Source organism: Aspergillus pseudotamarii, assembly GCF_009193445.1.
Source record: "Aspergillus pseudotamarii strain CBS 117625 unplaced genomic scaffold BDV38scaffold_55, whole genome shotgun sequence".
Taxonomy (NCBI): Eukaryota; Fungi; Ascomycota; class Eurotiomycetes; order Eurotiales; family Aspergillaceae; genus Aspergillus; species Aspergillus pseudotamarii.
This window is the reverse complement of record NW_022475069.1, coordinates 225,104-241,134: the sequence shown is the minus strand read 5'-3', so window position 1 is coordinate 241,134 and position 16,031 is coordinate 225,104. Positions and strand designations below refer to the sequence as shown.

General features: G+C 52.5%; 6 protein-coding genes across 6 annotated transcripts; 3 read left to right on the top strand and 3 right to left on the bottom strand.

Moving 5' to 3' along the window:
- Window positions 1-421: 421 nt before the first annotated feature.
- Window positions 422-2,701, bottom strand: BDV38DRAFT_273692 (Zn(II)2Cys6 transcription factor; the record flags this gene model as incomplete). The annotated part of the gene is made up of 3 exons (XM_032057716.1): window positions 422-1,270; window positions 1,557-2,129; window positions 2,288-2,701. 3 exons carry the CDS (start codon window positions 2,699-2,701, stop codon window positions 422-424), a joined length of 1,836 nt encoding a protein of 611 aa, XP_031910423.1.
- A 645-nt stretch (window positions 2,702-3,346) lies between these two features.
- BDV38DRAFT_295445 (MCT family MFS transporter) lies at window positions 3,347-5,084 on the top strand. Its single transcript, XM_032062711.1, has 5 exons — window positions 3,347-3,439; window positions 3,492-3,708; window positions 3,764-4,531; window positions 4,587-4,684; window positions 4,744-5,084. The coding sequence occupies exons 1-5, from the start codon at window positions 3,384-3,386 to the stop codon at window positions 4,892-4,894; spliced, it is 1,290 nt and encodes a 429-aa protein (XP_031910422.1). The 5' UTR covers window positions 3,347-3,383; the 3' UTR covers window positions 4,895-5,084.
- A 406-nt stretch (window positions 5,085-5,490) lies between these two features.
- On the bottom strand, window positions 5,491-7,389 carry BDV38DRAFT_295442 (cytochrome P450; the record flags this gene model as incomplete). The annotated part of the gene is made up of 8 exons (XM_032062710.1): window positions 5,491-5,873; window positions 5,934-6,165; window positions 6,214-6,282; window positions 6,332-6,514; window positions 6,567-6,837; window positions 6,895-7,071; window positions 7,128-7,201; window positions 7,267-7,389. The coding sequence occupies 8 exons, from the start codon at window positions 7,387-7,389 to the stop codon at window positions 5,491-5,493; spliced, it is 1,512 nt and encodes a 503-aa protein (XP_031910421.1).
- Window positions 7,390-10,464: 3,075 nt separating this feature from the next.
- On the top strand, window positions 10,465-13,280 carry BDV38DRAFT_295440 (fungal specific transcription factor domain-containing protein; the record flags this gene model as incomplete). Its single annotated transcript, XM_032062709.1, has 3 exons — window positions 10,465-10,884; window positions 10,974-12,736; window positions 12,920-13,280. 3 exons carry the CDS (start codon window positions 10,465-10,467, stop codon window positions 12,957-12,959), a joined length of 2,223 nt encoding a protein of 740 aa, XP_031910420.1. The 3' UTR covers window positions 12,960-13,280.
- A 92-nt stretch (window positions 13,281-13,372) lies between these two features.
- On the bottom strand, window positions 13,373-14,620 carry BDV38DRAFT_295438 (uncharacterized protein; the record flags this gene model as incomplete). The annotated part of the gene is made up of 2 exons (XM_032062708.1): window positions 14,153-14,620; window positions 13,373-14,097 (listed from the first exon to the last, which is right to left on the bottom strand). The coding sequence occupies exons 1-2, from the start codon at window positions 14,511-14,513 to the stop codon at window positions 13,373-13,375; spliced, it is 1,086 nt and encodes a 361-aa protein (XP_031910419.1). The 5' UTR covers window positions 14,514-14,620.
- A 247-nt stretch (window positions 14,621-14,867) lies between these two features.
- BDV38DRAFT_295437 (zinc-binding alcohol dehydrogenase family protein) lies at window positions 14,868-16,009 on the top strand (the record flags this gene model as incomplete). The annotated part of the gene is made up of 2 exons (XM_032062707.1): window positions 14,868-15,418; window positions 15,487-16,009. 2 exons carry the CDS (start codon window positions 14,868-14,870, stop codon window positions 16,007-16,009), a joined length of 1,074 nt encoding a protein of 357 aa, XP_031910418.1.
- Between the last annotated feature and the right edge of the window lie 22 nt (window positions 16,010-16,031).

Genomic DNA, 16,031 nt, shown 5'->3' with positions numbered 1-16,031 from the left:
AAGGCGAGTACCCGGAGGTCGACCTGTAATTAATATATCGAGATTCCAGAAAGTCAACTACATTCTTTCATGTTGCTTAGGCCCACAGTAAAAGAAGCCCATAATGTAGCCATATCCTAGCTGTTCGCCAGTATAGAAGACAGTTTATGTGGCGTGTCCATTTGTGGGGTGTAGAAAGGAAGCGAAGCATGGCGTCTTCACTACAAATCCGCCCATGGGAGATGTCGACGTCGCTGTATTAGAGTAGGTCGTTAGTGCTGTGGCACACACTGCGCTATCTTGGGTTGCAGAGTAGGTTGAAAGTATGTGCGCCTGCCAAAGCCAAGGTATCTCCTTATAATATAGTTGGAGATCGCGCAGAACCAAGGATTGCGGTACTCCATTAGAGGATCCGGATCACTAGAACCCGCTCCCTTTCATCTCACACAATTCGACTGTCTAAGGCCGAAAATAAATGATCCCAGCTGCCGGGGCTGCAGTTCTGATCCAGATTGATGAAGTTCTGCCATACATCATCAATGTTCGCATTTTCCAGCAGATCGTATGCACTTGGCAAGATCTGGCTGGGGTTCACCAGGTCCCTGTCCGGCAGATTCGGACCCGGCACGCCACCAGCACCGGTGTTAACCGACAGTGGTCGCACATCCGGGACCGTGGTTGCCGGCAGGACTTGGATCTGATACTTCTGCAAGATGTCCATGAGGGACTTCAAAAACCTGCTCGCCATGGGCGACGTCGCCTCGGCCTCCTGCAGGACGCGACACGCGTCGACGATCTCCTGGCGGCGGTCTTCGCTGCTGCCTTCCTCCTTATTGAGGCACAGATCCATGACCAGCACCGCGGTGGCCAGGAAGTAGTTGTGGAGGAAGGTGGCCAGCCGCACGTGCGCTGAGGCGAGCGAGGCCATGTCCTGATCCATGAGGGCCTTCAGCTCAATCACACAGCGCGCCGACTGCAGGCACACCTTCCGTGAATATTGATAGCGTGGGTTCATGGACACGCGCGTGAGGAAGGGCTGATTCAACTTCGACCGGCGCCCCTGCAGGGTCGACCAGAGGATGTACCGCTGCACGATGATCTGGGGGTACCGGCGCTCGACATCTCGGCTCTGACGGCGGCTGGCCTCGTCGAGGCGGAAGAAGACTGGGAGACTGCGGATGAAGGCTTCGAAGCGCTGGTCCAGCGAGATGAACCGATCGTAGTTCACCTCGCCCCAGTCCGAAAAGGGCGGGGGTAGCGCATCGATGGCGCTACGGCAAATGTCGGCCAACTGGATGCGTAGGAGCGTGTAAGTCATCGCCGTTGGTTGCGATAGGGGTCGACTGTACTGCGGGTCGCAACGATCGAGGTCCCGATCATCGAGATTTCGGGGGTAGTTGACGCGCATGTGGGCCGGGTGCATCAAGTATGTCCCTTCTTGGGGCCCGCCTGACAGCGCCAGGATCCTGGGGGAAGGAGGGAGGCGCGTTAGCAGAGCTGGCCGTGGCCCTAGCCGGGGAACGAGTCTACCACACAAAGTAAACTCACCAGTCAGTTGAGACCATATGCCACCACACCCTGCGTTTGATCTCCCGCCCTATATCGCTGTCCAGTGGTGCGTGGGGGTCGGGCAGTCGGTCCGGTCGTGCGTCCAAGCGATGGAGCGACAAATCGCGGGCCATGGTTAGGGCGCTGGCGCTGAGCGCGCGGAAGCGCATGGTGAAGCCCTCAAAGTTGAAAATGACAAAGGACAGGATGATGGTCGCCTGGATATCTTCGATGGAGCCGGGGGTGCTGCGGCTGGAGTGCTCCAGCACATCCAAGGCCATCTTACTCCACAGGAAGGCACACTTGACAGCTGTCTGCTCGTTGGTGAAGACCGCGTCCCCGCCGGTAAGAGGGGTGAGCGTGTAGGCCGTGCTGGCAAAAATACTAAGAATTAATGCGACATGGCAGGGCTCTATCGGTAACCCCAGGGATAGTTGCTTGTACAAATCCTCCATCTGCTGGCGCACCGACGGGAGATGAAGGATGTGGTGTAGATAGGTGACATCTTCGCCGTAGCGCTTTAGCAGCCAGGCCGCCTCATTCTTCAGTGGCAACCACACCCTGGCGACACAGCTGCCCACGGACGAGGAATTACCGGACGCCTCTCCCAGAGAAATGTCCGTCTGTAACGCCTGCTGGACCGCGAGTACGCGGACGGATACGCCATTGGACATGGATGACAACTACAAGTGGGCAGGGCGCACGGCTCCATCAGTACATGACACATCGAGTGCTGGCTAGGGCAACATCAGAGACTCACCACGGAAGTGTCACGGGTCCCGACCCCTTCCAGCCATTTCGAGTCCCCCTCGCCCTCGGAAATGTGTGAGGGCTCCGTAGAGGGACGCGGAGCAGTGGCACCATGGGTCCGAAGAATGATGTCTTCCAGCCGCTGTAGACGCGACAGGATCTCGGTATTGCTGCCGGTGCCAGTTCCGGCACTGGGATTAGCAGACCATCCCGGCTGCTGCAAGTACGTTGTCTGTGCTTGCACGGGGTCGATGGTGCTGGGAGACGCGATGGGCAAGGTGGTCGGCTCCACCCGATATGCGCGCTCACAGGTGACCCCACGGTTGAGGCAGTTGGAGCAGGGCTGGTCGCGACTACATTTCAACTTCATGGACCGGCAGAGCTGACACGAGACCGGAAGCTGCCTCCGACGTCGTCGCTGCATGTTGGTCGATCAAATGCCGACGCTATGGCGGAGATAGGGTGATAACATCAAGCTCGACGATATCAAATTAGCTGTAGCTGAGCCAGTAACAGCGGTAGAGCTCAGAACGGAATGTCATGTTGAGGGCGAATGGTAGCTGACTGAAAAGAGAGGGTGAAAGAAAGATAAGTGAGGGTCAGTGTGACAGGCCGCTAAGCCTGATCGGGTGCTAAGTCTCCATTGGGAAGCAAAACGACAGCGGGCGCTAAACCCTATGCAGTGAAGTGGGGCTGCCTAGTGGCTCAGGCGCTCAGGCACTCAGGCACTCTAGCGCTCAGGAACGCTCATTGTCGTCCTCTTCCTGTTCCTACACCGGTACTAGTAGTCGCCTGTGCCTGCTACTTATAAAGGGAACGGCTCTCCCTATGTCGTTCTCTTTCTCTTTTATTACTATTCATGCGACTGCCCGCATCTCGAAAACCCTTACCTACTCTCCGTGGCTGCCCCGGAGCTCCACGGGGCTCCTCGGAGTCTCCATGGAGGTTGAGGAATCTCCATGGAGAATGAGCCGGCACTTGCCCGATCTGGGAGTATATATGGCTCACTGATTCTGTTATTTACCTCTGCTGCTGCTGCTGCTTCTCCAAGGCCTTTCTGCTTCTTCTGCTCAGTCCCTGTCAACTCTGATCTTAGATCGTTCATCATGTCCGCGACAGTGGACAACAGCGAGGCTAATGCCTCCCCTCCAAAAGAGTTCACGTAAAGGCCGGTCTACTTCCTTCCTCTGAACACCGCTGATCCTGTGGGATAGGCTTCGCTCGACGATTGCGCTGATTGGAGCCTCCATGGCCCTCTTCTGCACCCTGGGGTTCCAGAATGCCTTTGGGGTCTTCCAGGCATTCTATCATGCCACCATACTGCGCGATCATTCCGAGTTCGATATCGCCTGGATTGGCTCCCTATTGACGTTCATGATTTTTTTCTTTGCAGCGCCTGCAGGCGTCCTGGTGGATCGGGTTGGTCCCACAGTAAGTTGTCCCAGGCGAGGACGGGAGGTCGCATCCACTCACTCGTCATCTACAGCCGCTGCTCACCTTCGGCGCCGTTGCCACTATCCTGGCAACCTTCATGATCTCACTATGTAGGGAGCTGTATCAGTTCCTACTAGCCCAAGGTATACTGCTAGGCATCGGCAACGCCTTCCTGCTCTGTCCGGCTATGGCTACCGTCACCCGTCTATTTGATCGCCACCGCGGCGCCGCCAACGGAATCATGATCGCCGGGTCCTCCATCGGCGGTATCATCTGGCCCATCATGCTCGATCAGCTGCTCAACAAGGATGGCGTCAGCTTTGGCTGGACCTTCCGCATCGTCGGCTTTGTGGTGCTGCCCCTATGTCTCTTCATGGTCGCGACCATCCGCCCAGCTCCCAAGACACCGCACGATTCGGACAGAGAGGGGATACAGCTGTCGCGCGGCGAGTCAGCGAGCGACCACAAGGCGCAAGGCGCAGAAGGGCCAGCGTCGATTATCAAGAACCCGACCTTCCTCATCCTCTGCGCCGGTCTCTCAGTAGCCACCTTCGGCCTCTTCAGCCCGCTCTTCTTCATCTCCACCTACGCCACCGAGCAAGGTTTGTCCGTCAGCCTGGCCTTTTACCTCGTGTCCATGCTCAACGGCGCCTCCATGGTCGGGCGAGTCTCCACGGGCTTTCTGGCCGATCGCTACGGAAACTTCAACCTCTGCTTCTTGACGATTGCCTCCTCCGGGTTGATTGCCATGTGCTGGACCAAGGCCACGAACACCGTCGGCATCATCTTCTTTGCCCTAGCCTATGGATACACGTCCGGGGTAAGTCCGTCTGATCCTAATAAGACCCCTCCGAGGCCTAACACCGTGGTTGCAGGCCATGTTCAGTCTCCAAACCCCGTGTGCCGCCCAGCTCTCGACGCCCGAGTCGAGGGGGGCTGCCGTCGGCATTCTCTTTGTCGCGCCAGCAATTCCGTAAGTACCGCCTTTTTCTCTCGCATGGCTCCTTCTGGCTGACTAATTCTCTCGTACAGCGGATTAGTCGGCACCCCCATCAGCGGGCGCCTACTCAAGCACGGCTATCTGGCCCTTTCGATGTATTCGGGGGCGGCGTTGTTAGCTGGAGCGGGCTTGGTGCTGATCGCACGGCTGCGCCAAAACACAAAGCTGATGGCAAAGGTGTAGTTGTTCTTCTGTAGCTGAAAGTGGGCGTTGCGTCTACCTTTGCTCTGTCTATGGGTTCTTTTGCGTTTCTAATGATCTGTCGATCCTTGCTTTTGGATGCGATAGCCTTGATCAGGATTTCTTACGTGTGTTATTGTTAATGCGCCTACAATAAATCCCCACTTTAGGAATAGAGACAATAATATCATAGCTCATTGGCCATTGTGTTATCCGTTTCTTCAGTTGTCAGATGAGGTTTGCCATCACTCGGCCATACGCCTAAGTATTATATCTATTCACAATCCCTGCAAACCGCAACCACTGCAAGGAAATGTCCTGAACAGTGGACAAGATCACATGTAGACGTCTACTATTGGTATTTTAGTTGCAGGTATTTAGAATACCTAAAAAGAGTTTCGTGGGTTGTGAGGATGTCACTGATCCGCCTCACAGGTATCAACAAAACATACCGAGTATGGATGGCTAATGCGGTTGTGAACCAAGACTCGTCCGGATAGAAGACCGTACCATACGAATGAAAATATAGAAGCCGATTGATTAGAAATGAAATTTGTGTTGGCAGCGTATATCATCAACCTTCCAGTATTTCTCCCCGCCTAGATGGCGGGTCTGAATTCTACTTCCACGTCCCGGTTGATCGTGAAGCCAGCCTCCGATTTCTCTCCTTGATCAGACAGTGCAGAGGGTACATGTAGCGTATACTTGTCCGTCACAGCCAGAATCGCTAGCTTCAGAATCACCTCTGCCATATTCTTGCCCAGGCACTTGTCACGTCCGATCCCCCAACGAACAAACCCAAAGCGATACCGCGCGGGGTCCAGACCAAAAAATCGCTCCGGGCGGAAAGCATCAGCGTCTGCTCCCCAGATACTTTTGTTTTTATTCAGCCGGTTGACGTCCACGATCGTTGGCGTGTGGGCAGGAATGTGGAATCCCCCAATGCGCTTGGGGCTGGCGTTACATTCCGGTAGGGTAAAGTCTGACTTGGTTAGCGAATCCGGGGTATCTCACTGCGTCGATCGGCAAATGAAGAACGTACACATAGCAGGGGTAACGCGAATCGACTCCAGCAGCGAGAAATGCAGTCGGGTGTTCTGTTTGCCAATATAGTCCCCCACCGTATAGCCGGGCTGGGCTCTGTGGGTGGAAATCTCAGCCCTGAGCTTTTTCTGCATGGTTGGATCCTTCGCCAAGTGCTGGAAGATAAGCGCTAAGATAGATCCGGTTATATCAATATTCGTGAAAAGCATTTCGTCCAGAGATTGTAGAAACTGGAAGGGCATTAGTTACATTCCAGTGGATGTTCGAGCTTTGCTTACCTCCGGAAGGCTCATGTCGCCGGCTTCGACACCTCCGTAGATCTTTTCTGCCGGACACGAGAGCTTTTTCTACAGGCTTATCAGACACCCCTGGATATAACATTGGGGACGACGGTACCTCTCTTGCCAGCTTGATCTGAGCGAGGTTGAAAGCCTTCCACTGCGTCTGGAACGAATCCATCAGTCCCTTTTCAGCAGTCGGCAATTTGTTATACCATTTCGACATCACTCGCTTATTGAGAAACGCGACGAAAACGATCTTCTCGTGGAGTTCGTTCATGGCACTTAAAGCCGCGTAGTTCTTTACGTATCGTTAGCTCATGTTCGAATCGTCAGTGTCCCAAGCCACACACCTCTTCGCTAAACGTCTCGCCATAGATGCTGATTGCGATGGACCTCAAGGACAGATCCTTGCACCGCTTCTTTACATCCTGCATAAACACATCTTTCTGGGAGCCCTTTCTGGTCGGGTTCTCTGAGAGATGACTAACCCACGAGTCAATCTCCTGGGAGAATCGTTTCATCATGGCACGACTGGCCCGATGCGAAAATTCCGGATCCAAATGACTCCGGGCAAGCTTCCACTTGGTGCCTCCCAGCTGTCCCACACATTGTCCTAGAAGTCTACATATGATGGTGGTTACCCGAAGTCGGAAACTATACTTGTGGGGTACCACTTACTGCCCTGCATAGTCACCCATATTCATGTTTTCAGGCTTGTAGTGCGAGTTGGCGTCCTTTCGGTGGAATTCCTGGAGATGCTCTGGGGCGAAAATGACGAGCTCTTTCCTTTTTCCGTTGTGAATGAGATATGGCTCTGAACCAGCAAGCGCCTCGCCAGCCTCCGACAGTTGTTTTCTGCATGGATAATGTCAATGTGGTGCCTATAGCGAAGAGTCAATTGGTCGCTATACCCATGAGTGAATCTCATGAACCGCGTATTATTCGGATATTCCTTGATGCTCTGGTTCTGATCATTCTTAAATTCCTGGCGCAAGTTTTCCGTCAGTGACTGGGTTTACGCGGGTTGCGATTAGGGGGCATATTCGGTACTTCTGTGCGTACGAAGAACCATGAAAGCGCCAGATAGATCACAATACTAGCCACCACAGCCACTGCGGCGGCAATCCCTATATCGCTACCGGCAAGGAAGCCAACCTTCATAGGCGAGGCCATTGTTTGTCCCTTCAGGAAACGAGTTGAGTACCCGAATTAGGTTACTTCACTGGTCGACGATAATGTAGGACCAAGCCGCCATGTTCAACAAGATCGTAGTCATACACAACCGATGCCGAGTGTTTGTAGCCATGCTTCTCCAGCATACCTCCGCTCTCTCTGGAAGCGTCGACCGCTCCTCAGCCCATCCGAATGGAATATGTCCGGCTTATGTGAGCCGGGCTTTCCCCCCGCACGAAACCTACCAGTGGTTCCACCTGAGATAATATCCATTGTTTGTGCTACAGACCATAAAGGCTAAAGGCCGTCCGACCGCTCGAGCCCACTCGCCGCTGAAAAAAGCTGTGGTAACGTTGTAATAATACGTCACAGGATTGCGATCCTAGGCTAGGGGTAAGCATTTAGCGACGTCCGAAGACGTAGATCTGGGGGAGGAATCCTTCGACCAGGTCCAGAGCGATCGCAACGTGGTGGTTGGGATGGATCCGGAGCGTCTGCCGTGCTTATCATTGCGGGCGAGGAAAGGGCTGACGATGAGCATCAACCAGTTCAGCAGGAAGGGTCTAGAACGCTCGGCCGAGCTGGTATTTGTGTCCTTTTGGTCTTTCTTCTTGTTCAGTTTTCTGGAGTTCTAGTGAGTTTTGCCGGTAGCCACAAAGGGCGATCAGGGTATGCAAGGCCCCGTGATCCGAAATTCCCTATCAACCATGTTATCGGAATATTGCACTGTACGAGCTCGTAATACAACAATGTTATAAGACATCGTTTATAGTAGTCAGGTCACCGGGACAATAACTGCCATCGCTGGAATAACAGGCAGTTCGGTCAGGCGGCCTGCAACTGCGTAAGATCCTGGTCGTTTTGCCCGCTTTGTCTGTTCTAGTCGTTCCTAAAAAAGGACTTTTACAAATGATACTAATAGCAAAGCCCCCCCTGCTGGTATCTCAATACTGCCTGGCTGGCGAAGGCACAAGCCGGAACTACCCAGATCAAGCACTAAGATTAATTAGCCCACATTGACACATCTTATTATGAATACGCTGTGCTGAGCAAGCACATATCTAACTATTTCGCCATTTATTCTGGTAAAGACCCCAACTGGTTCATCATATTGGCGGGGTCCGTCAGCAGGGGGGGGCTTGAGTTCATGCTGGAGATGTCCCAGTCTCACGCCAGTCAGAGGCCTATTCATAGATATGCCCAAGCAAAACGCCGGCCAGGCCACCACCAATGATGGCATTGGAGGCCAGTTCAAGTAAGGCATAGCTAAGGTTTACAGCACCGTAACCAACACAACAAAATACCTCTGCACGGCATATGAGATAGCTCTTTTCATGACTTAAATATCTTAACGACAATATGTCAAAAGGGCCTCGTATTCGGACCCAGATTAAGGATACCACATCGGATACGAACAATAGCCTCTGGAACGTTTGTTTATATAGTTTACTTTAAATTCCAAGGGATACCTCAATCTCACTTCACCAAAACAACCATCTGGCCACAAGGTCGCGCCTTGAACACCTTATTCCCAACAGGGTATGTTTGAAATCCGCCTGCCTTGAGGCTCTCTTGTGCTACATGGTTTTATGCTATATGTTGTTTTGCAACTACTACCATGAGTGGGGGTTGGACAGCTACTGAATACGGTTACATCGCCATATATCCATGGATCTGTTTTAGACAGTTCGCTGGGATAGTTTAGCGAATACGAATTGAGTTATTCCAGTATGGTAGGACGTCCACTATTAAACTCCAGGAGTGGCCCCCTTCAGACCATGTGGTAAAAAGCCATTGTACGCCGTATGCGAGATAACCAGACTGTGCAACGTGATGAGGCACACCTAGACGCCCAAGACATATACGCCAGGGTATAGAGCGGGGAGAAAATGCCCAGAGATATATCGATATATATAATATTGTTCCCTATTAGAGTTTCTGCAAGGGGTCTCAATCAGCCAGTCTAAGTTCCACTTCCACACATACCGTCCAAGCTAACTTCACCAGATGAGGTATCATTTTGTTCGCTTTTAAAGAGAGTCAGGCAGAAGGGGGTCTTTCAAAAGTAATGCTTCAAACGGTTAATCTGACCCGACAGGCACCACTGATTCGGCAATCTTTCACGCATCTATGGATCCTTTGTGCTTGGTAGCGCCATAGCAGGTTAACTGGACTTGCAAGATCGATTTCGAGGGCGTTCAAGGGTTATTACATATCAATAGGTTTATTGATAGATTATTCTATAAACTAATACTATATATAATATCCATAACAGAAAAAGAAATTAAAAAATAAATAAATAAATAACTAAAAGAAACAGGGAATGAAAATAAAAAATAAAAAATAGAAAGATCAAAAAGTAAAATTTTATTATACCCTAATCTAAAGAATTAAGATATTATAAATAATATATTAAAAAACGTAATTTGAGAGTAATAGTATATTACTATATGTCCATTAGTCGATGCCACGAATCGTGTGGGAGGCATTTTGGCCCCCCATTATCGCCATCAAATCATGCACGCAAACAAACCAGATGCAGGAATCTCCTGCAGGAGTGGATCCTAGAGGGTGTGTTAGCTTACTTTAATGTCAGTAAAGGGCTGAAACATACCCTGAAGACATACCCCGACAGAACATACAAAACCTCGAACAATTCCGAAGTTCAACACTGGTTTCGGTTGGCCTTCCCGGATAAGGCCTGCTTATGGCATTAAGAATAAGCAACTCACTCCTCCAGCTAGAATATTACGAACTCTTCCTTATCTCTCTGCTCTGGCCTAAGACCATTCACATTGCTCCTCTATCTCGGTTATTTCCATTGTTCTTCTGCCCTTTGCCTCTCCGCCAATGGACGGAAACCCCAGACCACCACAGCAAACCGCGCAGCGTAAACGTCGACGCCCAGTCTTAGCCTGCGATCGATGTCGGAGACGAAAGATTCGGTGTGACCGTAAGGTCCCCTGCAGTCAGTGTCTTAGGACCGGGTATGCGAGCACATGTACATACCTGGCCAACTCGAATCCCTCGTTTCCCGAGGAGGACCTGCCAGGGCTCGACACCACAGATCATGCCATGGATATGGCTACTTCAAATCCAATCCCCGGGCACGACCGCGTGCCCACTGACAGCGGCGTGGGCCACTCTCCTCCTGCTCAGGTCGAGCCAATTCCAAGCGAGGGCGAGATGTATGGGGACTTCTGGGATCCACTCTTTGTGATCCACGACACTAACTCCTCCCGCAAACATCGCGATCCTGCCGGCACGCCAGCGTGCCCAGGCCACGTGCCCAGGCACACACAGGCACAGGCGCCAACAGAGGTCCAGGTGCTCATTCAACGGGTGCGTCAGCTGGAGCAGAAGGTCTTCAGCCAACAAGAACCAGAGAATTCCCTAGCGGCTCCCCATATTCAACAGCGTCATCCGCAGGCCCGACGCACGGTGTGCCAGGCGAATCTTCTGGGCAAAAGTCACTGGCTGGTGGGGTTTGCGCAGGTAAGCTAATTATATAGATCGATCCATCACCAAATGCTGACACAGTGTAGTTCGATACAATTGTGCTTACACTAAACAACCGACTCCAGGATAATGATGTGGAGTTCCGTGCTCTGTTTGTTAAATGTCAGCGGCTCTCACGAGCAATCCAGCAACAATATAGTCTGCGCGCTTCCTCTCTGCAGGCCTTGGACGGCAGCCTGCCATCACAGGAGGCCTGCACTGTCTGTGTCAATGCATACTGTCGCAGTTTCGAGTCCGTGCTGCGAATTCTCCATGTTCCCACCTTCCAACAAGTATACAATGAAATGTGGACAGGCTCACAGCCGACCAGCAAACTGTTCTTGTTAAAACTGCAGCTAGTCATCGCCATCGGATCCCGTGTGGCAAACCAATTGGACATGCTCGGCACGCCTGACATGGTCCCCCGCTGTGTGGCCTGGATCCAGGAGGCCCAGCAATGGCTGCACGCTCCAGGGGAAAGTCTGCAGGCTAGTGTGGATGGCATTCAACTTTACTGCCTTGTCCTACTTACACAAATAGTATGCGCCGTGGATGCAAGTCTTGTGTATGTATCCACAGGCGCACTCCTGCAGAAGGCGCAGCAACTGGGACTTCATCGTGATCCGTCTCATTTTCCTGCAATGCCGGTGTTCCAGGCTGAGATTCGCCGCCGACTATGGTGCACCGTCTGCGAACTAGTTCTCCAGTCTAGTATGGACTCAGGGACCCCACCACTTATATCTTGCGATGAATTCGACTGTAGGCCTCCTGATAATTTAAACGATACGAATCTTGGTACAACCAGCGAGCCTGAGCCAAGTAACATATTAACACAAACATCCTTCTCAATTCTCCTCATGAGATGCTTGCCGATTCGCCTACAGGTGGCAAAGGTCCTAAATAGCGTCCAGCTAGATCCCTCGTACAGCGAAGTACTCCGTCTTGGGGAAGAGCTGACCGCAGCATGTCACCACAATACGCAAATCATTAAATCTATGTCTCCCAACCACGAGCAGCCGACCCTGTTCCAGCTGGAGCTCTTTAACTTATTAACCTATAGATTCCTCCTTTGCCTCCATCAGCCGTTTGCCATGAAAGCTCGGAAGAACCTCGCGTATTACTTTTCACGCCGGGTCTGCCTAGAGACGGCAATCCAGATACTGGCGGGTCCCCCAACAACCCCTTCCGGGCAAAATGTTAACGACTATTCGAATGTGAAACGCTACTCTAGTGGGCTGTTTAGAGACCCATGTTTGCTTGCCTCCGTGACTGTGGGACACGATATTCTCTGCGTAACAGAGGGTGACTGGTTTTCCTGCCAACCTGTCTCCCCGCTCACGGACAACCTGTCGTCTACGCCAAACAAAAGCCAGCAGGTTCCTCGCACAGTATTAGAAGAATACGTAGGCTTGAGCGAATGCCGACTAAAAGACGGTGCGCAAATAGATATCAAAACCTTTGTCTTGTTATCGTGTATCATAGCCCAGATTAAAGCTGCCGAAACTGGCTCACCACAGGACGATGCGATACTATCGGCGGCAGTGGACAGTCTGGAAAAGTGTCACACAATTCTTGTCGACAGGTACAAGAGCCTAGCACAGTCGCGCGAGTCCCCTCAGCCTCTACAGGTATATGGTGGGTCTGATGTGTCTTGTCGACTGGGTAAGGGTCCTAATGACATCTTGGACATCAACGAAGCAAGGGAAGGCGAGGGGTGGACTGATTTCGATGTGAGCCAGGTGTGTGCGATGCATCACAGCCAATATAATCTTACTTCTGACTGCATACAGGCTGAGTGGTCCCTGCAGGTTGAATATCCTGATCTGGACTGGAATTTGCTGAATACTTGGTCGGCTTGTGTGCCGGGTTCTGATTCAGAGGAAAGTTGAATTGTTATATTCTCATTTGAAAGTGTGAGGTTTATATGGACAGTGAACGCCAGATTGATTTCCAATCAATCACGTCCTCGAAAATCTATATCATGTGTAAAACTCTTCTGTTGTGACATTTTGACACTGTTCACAATGCACAGGGGAAATGAGCCAGCCTTTGCTCTTATGCAAGTTCCCTGACTAACATCCAGCATTTCATAACCATGCAAGAAACAGCCACCGTAGTGAGCATAGAGAAGATGTTTGCAATTCTAAAGCAGTCTTTGCAATGAAATGGGGACCCAGCGCTACTATTCAGTAACGAAGAGCTTCTTTGACCGAGTATCACTCCAATAGATAACGAGTATAGCAGCAGCAGCAAGCACAGCGATGGTCTTGATACCGTCCAACTAACGAAGCCGCGCTCACGCAAGGGTTTCTGGGCGAACGTAGCAGATCGAATAATATCCAAGATGCTCCTGGTGCCTATTTTGTGAAGTTCAACGAGTAGGGCAATCGACGATATGTTCTGCCATCCAGCCTGTCCCTGCCCACACGACCAGACACTCGTCGGAAAACCAACAAGCCTATATAAGAATAGACCGCCTCCTCTGCTACTTCTTGGCACTGCCCTTGACCAGCACACTCCGGAATACCGCCACCGTGTGTTCCCAGGCTCTCTCCGGCATGCCTAGCGCCCGGTACGGCTGAAGCACGGTGTCGTCCATCACGATGTCGGACGTGTGCTTCATCCGATAGAACCCCGGAGCAGCCACGTTTCCAGTGCGTGAGGTGCTCTGCAACTGCTTCTGCCATTGTTGCGACAAGTCCACGGTCGCTTCGTAGAGTCGGCGCTCACCAGACTCGGCCAAGGGCATGGCCACCACATAGAACACCGGCAGCAGGACGGCCTGCAAGACGAGCATGAGCATCCCTTTGAGCCATCTCCAGAACACCAGCCTCGAGCGAGTGCGCTCCGGGGATTGAAGGAAACTAGCCACGATGTCCGTCTGCACTTTCCCGGGGGACTCGTGCACAAAGTCCACGGAGGGTTGCTTGTGCGCCAGGTGTTCCAGCGCCAAGGTGTTCATTAGGGTGGTGTGGGCAACGTGGTTCAGCATGGTGTAGCTTTTCTCCGACTGCAGATCTTCGGTCACAAAGGACAGGGCACGTTCATTGCCACCGTTTAAGACGCTGAAGACTCGAGGTCGTTGACTGGACGACTCATTCGGGTGATTCGCCTTGCCGGTTCGCTCGAGAAGTGGAAGGAGATTCACCGTGAATCGTAGTCGACAATAGTATGCAAGGGAAGTTAGCTCTTCTAGCCCTTCTGGTGTATCTTTCAGATCACAGATCAGTATTGTAAAAGCTGAATGCAGGGATGCTATCCTTACAGGACGGATGCCCGTTAGGCAGGTAGCCAGGACTCATGAACAAGAGATCCAGCTGGGACTCCTCGCGGCGCACTAAGTGACAGATGCGGTCGACCTCAGACAGCAATGAGATCTGACCGTAGAGGGCCACCAGCTTGGCGTTGCGGTTCAGTCGTTGCAACTCAGCGATCCTCGGGGCGAACTGGGTGGTTGATCGGCAAACGATATATACGACCGGTCTATCGATGCGCTGGACCAACTCCATAATGGTAGCCAGCCCGATGCCCTTGGTCGCTCCGACAAAGAGCGAGACATGGCGATGGCCTGCCCAGGCAGCTCGGAGGCCTGCGTTGTGGGCACGAACCTCTCTAAGGGAAACCATGGTGGCAGCTGAGGATATCAATCACTCGGGCTACTAGGCGCCCGCCGGGAGGTTGTATGAATCTAAAATCGATCAAACAAAAGAGACACCACTGCAGCAGAGCTGACTTGTTGTTCTGGCGGAGTCTGCGTTAGGGCTAGAGTAAGATAAGCCCGTCTCCGCACCGTCTCCGAACCTTGTGCGCCACTTTACTCGGCCGCTGTAGTTCTTATGCTCCATCTATGTGTTTGTATGAAACATAGGAAATACAAATTGCGTTACTGGAATCTTCACTTGTCATCATCATGCGCGGTAGCTTCTTGCTGGTATTCAGAGAATCCTGCTACACTTTCACCCCCTCGTCCGTGTCACACCATGCCTGCCTCTGTTCATTTCGAGATCTCGGCCACTCAACGGGCGATCAAGATTAAGGGCCCCGGGAAAGCCTCCGTTGAGAAGGGATGTCCGGTCCCCGCTTGTCAGCCTGAGGATATCCTGGTGCGGGTGGTCTGCGTCGCTCTCAATCCCGTTGACTGGAAGTCTGCCGATCTCTCGCCCAGCCCCGATGCCACCTGGGGCACGGACTTCTCCGGAGAGGTAGTTGTAGTAGGTGAAGCCTGTCAATCCCGCTTCGCGGTGGGTGATTCGGTCTGTGGAGCGGCCTTTGGGAATAACCCCGAGGATGCCACCCAGGGCGCCTTCGCTGAGTATGTGTCCATTCCCGGCGAGCTAGTGTACAAGATTCCTCCGGAAATGTCATTTGAGCAGGCAGCTACGGTAGGCACAGGCTTGGCTACGGCCGGTCTGACGCTCTACCAGACACTCGGTCTGTCGTGGCCCGATCAGCCTGTCCAGGACGCACAGTATGTTCTCGTCTACGGCGGGGGAACCGCGTCTGGGTGCTACATGATCCAGCTTCTTCGGCTGTAGGTTTTAAGGCTTCCATGCCATTTACCCCCAAGAGTACAGGAGGCCAACCAAGTCCCATCCACAGGTCCGGCTACATCCCCGTCACCACCTGCTCCCCGAAAAACTTTAACCGCGTCAAGCAGCTTGGGGCCGCCGAAGCCTTCGACTATCACTCGACGGGCTGCGGCTCCGAGATCCGCGAGTACACGGAGAACTCCATCAAATACGCTGTGGACTGCATCACCGACATCGACTCCATGAAATGCTGCTATACGGCCATCGGCAGCTCCGGTGGTCAGTATGTGGCTCTTGACCCGTTTCCCATCCGCGGCCACACGCGCCGAAATGTCAAGGCGCGCTGGATTATCGGATACACTATCTACGGTCGTCCGATTAACTGGAAGCACCCTTTTAAGCGGGATGCGCAGCCCCAGGATCGCGAGTTCGCAAGGAAGTGGTATCCCGTGGCGCAGCGGCTCTTGGACAAGGGCAAACTGCAACTCCACCCACTACAACTCGAGACTGGAGGACTCCCAGGGGTGATCGAGGGGGCTAACCGAAGCCGTAAACATCAGGTGACTGGGGTGAAGCTTGTTTATTGTGTCTGAGATGGCTGTAGCTAGTTAGAAT

What these genes read in the sequence shown, in the direction of transcription:
- BDV38DRAFT_295445 (XM_032062711.1), top strand. Translation starts at nt 3,384, where the DNA reads ATGTCCGCGACAGTGGACAACAGCGAGGCTAATGCCTCCCCTCCAAAA. An exon ending in TGGATCGGGTTGGTCCCACA is followed by an intron (nt 3,709 to 3,763) that starts GTAAGTTGTCCC and finishes CGTCATCTACAG; the next exon opens with CCGCTGCTCACCTTCGGCGC. An exon ending in TTTGTCGCGCCAGCAATTCC is followed by an intron (nt 4,685 to 4,743) that starts GTAAGTACCGCC and finishes TCTCTCGTACAG; the next exon opens with CGGATTAGTCGGCACCCCCA.